We start from the raw sequence: 8,360 nt of genomic DNA, 5'->3' as shown, positions 1-8,360 counted from the left end.
AACAAAAAAAATTATTTAAAAACAGCCAACATTAAGCTTCGATTATATCCAAAATCGAAGTATAAAGGAGGTGTTAGGCTTCGGTTCTAGTGATAATTGAATCCTAATACCCTTTCTGATTTAAAATATTATCTAATTTTAAGGGTATTAGATTTCGAATATGATAATAATCGAAATCTAATATCTTTTCTAATTTCAAATATTATTTAATTTTAAGGATATTAAGTTTTAGGGCAATAATTGAAACTAATACCCTTTTTGATTTAAGATATTATTTAATTGGGTGTTGCTCCCTCCACCACTCCAAGTGCTCCTGCACCTCCCTACTATTTTCTTTTATTCCAAAAATACTCTACACCTCTTCATTATTTTCTTTTATTCCAAAAATACCCTACACCTCCCTACTATCCTCAACAATCTTTCTCTTTTTCTCTCTGCATTAATGGAGCATTCACATGGATCAGATTTAAACTTGTGATATATTGCAAAATGTAAAATTCAGAGGAAACTTCAATATAAATCCTAAAACGAGAAGAAGAAGAAAAATTAAGAAACAGGAGGAAAGAATACGTTATCCTTAAGCTTACGAACGATCTTTAAACGAAGCCTGTCAAAGTCGCCATCGTCCTTCAGTTTTGTGATAACCTCTTCTTTACCGACCACTTCTCCGTCGTTTCCCATCTCACAATCCTCCTTCTGATGCTACCAACTATATTCAATCTTATTTTCGCTGTTCAATATATTTTTTTTCTTCAAATTACTTAATAAATGGTAAAATTTTGTTCTAAATTTCTAGAAAAATGTTTATATATATGTGTGTTTTCTTTTCTTTTTACATTTAATATCAATAATTTTTAACATTATATTATGTTTTAACTTGTCGACTCAAATAACTTGAATAAAGTATTTAATTTATTAGATAAATAATATAAAAATATTATTAAATACTTAAAATATAAAAGAAAAGTTATTTGTTAAAGATTTAGAATTTATTTAGTTCTTTCGTCATTATAAAGTTAGTATATAATAATAATAATAATATATTATTATTTACTATTAATATTATTATGTTTATTATTTTGTATTTGCATCTAACTTTTAAGTTTATAAAATGGAAGTGGTAGAAGCACTAATATTGAAGTTTCCTCTTAATTTTATATTTTGCAATATATCACAAGTTCAAATCTGAGCCATGTGAATGCACCATTAATGCAGAGAGAGAAAGAGAAAGATGGTTGAGGATAATGGGGAGGTGTAGGGTATTTTTGGAATAAAAGAAAATAGTGGGGAGGTGTAGGAGCACTTGGGGTGGTGGAGGGAGCAACACCGTATTTAATTTTAAGGTTATTAGGTTTCAATTTTAAAAATAATCGAAGTCTAATACCCTTAAAATTAAATAATTTTTTTAAATCAAAAGAGTTTAAACTTCGATTACTATGAGAATTGACACAAATCTATATTTTTTATTTTTTATTATTTATTTATGATTTCATGTTTCGATTATGTAACAACCAAAATATAATAGAGACCTTTATAATTCAATTTATGATCGAAATTAAAAATGTCACTTTTTATTTTTTATAAATATCTTTCGATTTAAAACACAATGTGCAAAATATAATCCATGTAAAACATTTTCATGCACAAAAGCACATGCTTACAAAAGGCAATGTAACTTGGACACATGTATTGGGTGGGTAGTTTAAGTCAAAATCTCTTTTAAAACAAATTATAGTTCCAAGAGCCTCCTAAACATAAATACGTCTTATTAAACCAAATCAAATTAATTACTTGTAAGAAAGAAATACTTATTCATATTTGGCTTAATCTCACCAGAAGTCTCTATTTTTGTCCAAAATCTTAAATAGGTCCCTTTTCTTTTTGGCGTATCTATTGGGTCCCTATTATTGTAAATTTGATTGAATTAGAGGTCTGCCGTCAAATTCACCAAACGACCGTTTAATATTTGGTAACGTGGCATGCTCAGTTGAATGAGTAATGACATGTGACACTAAAATTGAGTTTGGTTTAAAAAAATTTGGAGATAGGTGATACCAGATCTAGGGAAGGGCAAAGGTGGAAAAATTAAAAATTTTAAGGGTTGTCTTTCACCTTTAAATTGAGATATGCAACTAAAACGCAAAAAAAAAAATTGGGGGTTCTTTTGATTAGGGTTCGTTTGAAGGGGGAAAATCACACTCTTTGTTCGATTCGAAGAGATGGATAATGAATTGCAGAAGTCACATTCTTGTTCATCTTCGACATGCAATGGGTGGCGGAATGAGAAGTGTAATGTCATTTTTCGTGGTGGTGGAGTATTTACGATTGACGGTGTATCACCCCTTTGCTTGTGTGGAGAGAAAACGGTGGTAAGAACAGCTCGAACTGCTAAGAATAGAGGGAAGCAATTTTGGGGCTGCCCTAAGTACAAGGTAAAAGAACGTTGATGAGTAGTGTTTTGTTTGAGTAGAAAGTCGTTTAAATAGTTTTTTTTTTTACAGAATGGACATGAAGGTGGTTGTAATTTCTTCAAATGGTGTTGTGACGATGGTAGTGAGAAAAACTATACGAATGTGAAGTGGGAAGAAAAAAATGAGTGTCTGTCAAAGACATGAGAAATGGGAGGTGGGACGAAGATGATGAGCGATTTTAATAAATTTGTTAAGGTTGTGGAGAAATGGATGAAGGTGTTGATAGGGCTGGTTTTTTTATTTGTATACTTAATATTATTATTATTTCAATATGGATGTTAAATCCATAATGTAGTAGTGTTGGTCGTTTTGTTAGGATGAAATTAGCAGGGTTTTTCCTTTTGTTAGGATGATACTGATTATGTATTTGACTATGTGAAGGAATGAAGTTGTGTAATATTTGAGCGACAATTTTGTGTACTGTCTTGAACTTGAAGTTGGCACAGTTTCCTTGGTTTGTGGCTTGATAATTTTGTGATACAATTGGAAGTAAAACAATGTTAGAGTGGTTTATAAATTTGCGGTACAATTGTAAACTATTAAAAGAGTTCAAATAATTAATGTATTGAAAAGAGTGCATGTTAAAAGCCTGTTTTGTAGTTATATTTGGATTAAGAAATTGACAGCGAAGAAGATGACGGTGGCGGTGGAAGAAGGTCGCGAGAAGCGTAGTGTCGCGGCGACCATGGAGGTCGCGTTTTGGTGTTGGTGGCGCGACGAGGAAGATGGTGGCCAGAAGATTGATGATGAACTCGCGATTGGTCTCGCGATGATGGCATTTCGCGGTGCTGGCTTGTGGTTGACGGCGATTGTTGTGCGACGACGGCGGCACATGGAGCGGTGGTGGCTGACGAGAAGCTCGCGAGGAAGATGGTGATTGTCCGGTCATGGCAGCGGCGAGGAGGCTCGCGAAGTGATGGCGGCTTTGGGTGGCATTCTGTAGCGGCGTGATGGAGAAGAAGGGTTGTGCGATGATGTAGTGTAAAGCTTGCGTCTATGGAGGAGAGCCGCTGTGGTGGCGGGAGTGGTGGTCGCGGCAGCGGCGGACGTTGACAGTGGTTGTTGTGCGACGGCGGCTGTGCGTGATGACGGCGGCACGACAGTGGCGGCTAGGGTTTGGATGGGGAATTAGGGTTTCCTGTGGAAGATGATGACGTGGCAAAGGGGAATGATGTGGCAGCATGTGGTTGGTCTATTTGGTGTGCAGAGGATTAATGATATGACAACTTCTTGATGGTCAGATGTGTGGGTATTAGATTGCCATGTGGCATGATCTGGTGGAGTCTAGTTTAGGAGGGGTAGGAACAAGAAACTTAGGAGGTGTATTTAGAATAGGGTTACTGTTCGGCTTAGTATTGGGCCTGGTTAAGAGAAGAGGGGTGTATGTAGGGAAATTGGGAGGTGCAAGGGTAAAAGTTTCCTGTTTGGTCCATCTGTACATTATTTTCCAAATAAAACCTGATTTTGGGCCTTGAATTGCCATTTGGACCAATAGAACTTATAATTTCAGCTGCACAAATAAACGTAAGAACATCCAAGAATATTTTATGCGCTAAAACTCACTTTTTACGTCTCTTTAATTCTCAAACCCAACAATTCCAAATATCACAAATTCACTTAAAATCAACCATTTAAGCACAATTATCCCATCAAAAATTTAAACTTTAAGGCATAAATGTGGGCATAAATATGCACTCATCAACAGTGGATGAGTGCAGCACACTTTGGCCATCCAGTTTTGGAATCAACTATTACACTAAATGATCCACTGAATGTGGTGCTTTGGAATCAACTATTACACTTTGACCATCCAGTTTTGGAATCAATTGGTGCTTTGGAATCATGATCCACTGAATGTGGTGTCTAATGTGAATGGAAAAACAATTTTAAAACCTTGGGCAACACACTCTCGTAGGCATTAAGACCAACACACTATCAAACTGATAACATTGAAACTGATAAAATTTTGCAGTATGAAAAATCACATTATCAAACTGATATGAAACTGATAACAATCAAACTGATAACAATCAACACATTAGTCTTTTTTCAATGACAGTAGTCTATCTTCAATGTACTCAAAAAGTACAAACATCCAAAAACATACAGACTTGGCATCACTATCATTCATTAAGTACATAACAAAAAAACCATCAACATTGTTCCTTAGAAGTCAACTATTACATAATAAGATGCTTAAACTTGGTATCATTCTCATTCATACACACTTCTATGTTTGAGCTTCAGGTTGTTGACAAACTTCAGATAATTGTGATGATGGGATGACTGGTTCTTGAGTTACTTTAGGGAAACGACTCCTGTTGTGCCCAACCTCCCTACATAGCTCACATCTCTTGCGCAAACCACCCTTGCTCACTCGAGAATCATCTTTTCTCATCTCCCTCTATTTCAGCCTTCTTTTCCTTTTAGGTCTTCCAGGCATAACTTTTTTTCTAGGAGGCATGACATCTGGATATGGTCCATGGGCCCACATGTTGTTTCCATTGATGGGGTATATGATAGATGCATATGTTTCTTCATAGGTGGACTTGAGAAAGCAAGCCGGAATGAACTGTTGTCCATCAATATTGAAAAACTTCATTGCGGCTAGGGAGTGGCAACATGGAATTCCTGTGATCTGCCATATCCTGCAGGAGCATGAAGACTCGTCTATGTTTACAACAAATTGTTCTCCACTCTAGGAGACGTGTTTGACTTCAAAGAGTTTATTTGCTGACCAGCTATGAAGAAATTATAAAAAAAAATAGAAAAGCTTACCTAGGAATGAAGAAAGTACCAAACACATGTAAGAAGTAGAGAAGAAAGTTACCTAGGGATCCAGTTCTTGGTTTCTTGGGATTCCTTTATAAATCTATTTTGGATCTTTGGACAAATTGATCCTGCGAAATATTGTATCTTACACCTGTTGTTTGCCCATCTTTGCATGATGTAGACCCTAATTTCTTCCAGCATTGTTAGGATTGGTTTAGTCCTGGTGTGAATCAAGACATTGTTGAAAGCCTCACTCATATTGTTGACTAATGTGTCACATTTTGGTGTTGGACTAAATCTGGACCTCGACCAGTATCTACACCATATGATATAAACAAATGTTTAGAGTAATAAGTACATTGTAAACAAATTTCTCCTACTCAATATACTGGTATTAAACCTGCACCTAATATCTACTTCTACATGGTATGATTTCAAAGCTACAGACTTAAATGAATAAGTGGTATAAATTAGAAAGGGAAAATAGAACGATACAAAATACGAACCTTGGAGGGATGGCAATCAAATGCTTGAATGCATCTTCATTTACATCTTTAATGTTTTTCATTTCCCTCTCCCAATTTTCTGGATGAGTGGCAGTAGCTGCCCTCCACATTAGACGTTTGAGATTTTTACCTGGGAATTTTTTCCTGAAGTTTGAATATAAGTGTCTGACACAAAACCTCTGGTCAACACCAGGGAGTAGCTGTTGTATGGCTGGTAGTAGACCCTATGGTATTAAAATAAAAAAGAACAGTTACGACCATATCAAATTAATAATTGAATGTATTAAACAAGAAAATTAAATATGGTTATTACCTTTTGTTGGTCTGAAACAAAAGTTATTGATGAACATACTTCTTCACCACCAAGATCATCAATCAAAAGATTCAAAAACCACGTCCATGAATCTTTGTTTTCTCCTTCTACCACCGCATATGCAATGGGCAACATTTGATCATTTCCATCTCGCCCAACAGCTGTTAAAAGCTCACCACCATACTTCCCTTTCAAAAAGGCTCCATCTAATCCAATTATTGACCTACAACACACAAAGCTGTCTTTACATGCCTTCAGACAACAGTAAAATCTCTTAAAAATAACCTCATCCTGATTATTCTCAACCTCCACCTTAACTGTAGATCCTGGATTTCTTCCCAACACCTCATGCGCATAATCATATATCCTCTTATATTGTTCATTAAAAGACCCATCAATGTCATCACAAGCAATAGCTTTGGCTCTATAAGCCATACACCTAGATATACCAATGTTCAACTTCCTTTGAACTTTTTCACGAATTTCTACACCCTTCATTTTAGGATTTTCCCTTACTGTTTTCAACAACTTTTTGCTCAACCACTTGGCATCAAGTAGCTTCAGGTTGAACTCCCTGCTGCATGTATGAATGTCTGTTTTAGTTCTCAATTGTCATGATTTTACAGCCTCCATGTAACCAAAGTATATGGTCCATGGGCATTCTCCTTTTGCACCAAAGCACTTCAGCCTCAATCTTCTTTTGTCATTTTTTACAAACTTTATATTCTTCCCATTTTCCAATGCATATCCTTTTACAACATCTAAAATATCTTGCTTTTCTGCAAAAAAAGTCCCTACTTCCCATGTAAAGTCTACCATAGTTTTTGGCATAGAAAAAGTACCAAACCTCCATAACCTTCAATTTCATTATCCTCTTCATCACTATCACATCCACTAAGTAATTCCTCAGATTTCCACTCCTTATCTAACAAACATCTATCATCATGATCATCAGTATCAACAGTCACATCATCACTTTCATCAATTTCATCAATACTTTCTACTTGTACTTCTACTTCCGCATTACCATCTACATCACCGTCTATATCACATTCATGACTCACATCTACTAGTCCCTCTAAGCACTCATTATTTCCATGTACATCACCTTCATTAGTAGATGTACTCCAACTACAAAGACTAACTTCATCCTCCACAAATCCTTCACACACATTCAAGTCTTGCTCTTCTTCAACCTGATGCAACTCTTCTACGTGACCATCAACTTCAACCTCTACTTGAACACCATCACCAGCTTCTTGACCCTCATACACCTCTTGTAAGTCACCATCACCTACAACATCAACTTCAACAACATCATCTTTATGTTCTTCATCCTCATGCACCTCTTCTAAGTCATCATCAGCTACACCATTTACTTGAACAACATCACCATCTTCTTGACCCTCATGCACCTCTTCAAAGTCACCATCTACTTCAACACCATCACCACCTTCTTCACCCTCTTTTTCAACTGCTCCTTCATCATTAGTAATATATTGAAGCATATGTATAACTTCCAGATCATAAACAACATGCACAACGTATAAATGAACATCACTGTTAAGCCTACCTAAGTTAGCCATATGCATGACACCAGTGTCATCAATCAATTGTTCCAACCTATTTTCCAACACTGAACCCCCTCCTACGTAGTACCATAAATCTTGAAAATTATCATATCCAAAACTTTTCACTACACTCACAACCACAAAAAAACTCCACCTGTCAGGGTCAAAGGACAAAGTTGTTGTCTCCCCTTCATACTTTACGGTACCATCACTAATGAACTTTCCTCCATGGTGGAAAACACAGACAATATCGTCCTCCATTACGCACAACACAATATAATTATATCTACACACCTATTATGCAAACATATGACGACAAAAAAAATATATATTAAAACAATAAGAACATGCACTAAGACAAAGTCAAATAACTCTAAACATACATGGGGGACCACCGAAATGCAATCAACAACGCAGACCAAACCATACATTAGGGGACCACCACCGAATATTGTAGTTTCCCAACTATAAAAGCAAACACAATAAAGCACAAACATTGACCTTCCTTCAGATTAACCTCCACTCACCAGATGTTTCAGCCTTGCGCTTCCAACAACAGAAGGACCCACACCTCACCTCGTGCTTCAACTTCTTCCACCAACTCGCACATGCACCCTTGCGCTTCGAAGACGATGTTGTTCACCAAGGAACCCTGACACTTGCAATCGAACAAACAACGTGATTTTTCCCCTTCAAACGAACCCTAATAATAACAACCCTAACAAAG

The 8,360-nt window shown here is 36.3% G+C and overlaps 1 protein-coding gene across 1 annotated transcript; it reads right to left on the bottom strand.

Annotated features, from left to right (window-relative positions):
* Positions 1-4,875: 4,875 nt before the first annotated feature.
* On the bottom strand, positions 4,876-6,560 carry LOC108321409 (uncharacterized). Its single transcript, XM_017553154.1, has 3 exons — positions 6,063-6,560; positions 5,750-5,973; positions 4,876-5,119 (listed from the first exon to the last, which is right to left on the bottom strand). Exons 1-3 carry the CDS (start codon positions 6,558-6,560, stop codon positions 4,876-4,878), a joined length of 966 nt encoding a protein of 321 aa, XP_017408643.1.
* Between the last annotated feature and the right edge of the window lie 1,800 nt (positions 6,561-8,360).

Source organism: Vigna angularis, chromosome 1, assembly GCF_016808095.1.
Source record: "Vigna angularis cultivar LongXiaoDou No.4 chromosome 1, ASM1680809v1, whole genome shotgun sequence".
NCBI classification, from domain to species: domain Eukaryota; kingdom Viridiplantae; phylum Streptophyta; class Magnoliopsida; order Fabales; family Fabaceae; genus Vigna; species Vigna angularis.
Note: the sequence above shows the minus strand (reverse complement) of the source record. Positions and strands in the feature narration are given on the sequence as shown.

Excerpts from the sequence above, each read along its gene's own strand:
- LOC108321409 (XM_017553154.1), bottom strand. The coding sequence starts at position 6,560 with ATGAAGGGTGTAGAAATTCGTGAAAAAGTTCAAAGGAAGTTGAACATT. Across the intron at positions 5,974-6,062 it reads TTGTTTCAGACCAACAAAAG|GGTCTACTACCAGCCATACA; the intron begins GTAATAACCATA and ends TTAATACCATAG. Across the intron at positions 5,120-5,749 it reads TTGATTGCCATCCCTCCAAG|GATATGGCAGATCACAGGAA; the intron begins GTTCGTATTTTG and ends ATGCTCCTGCAG.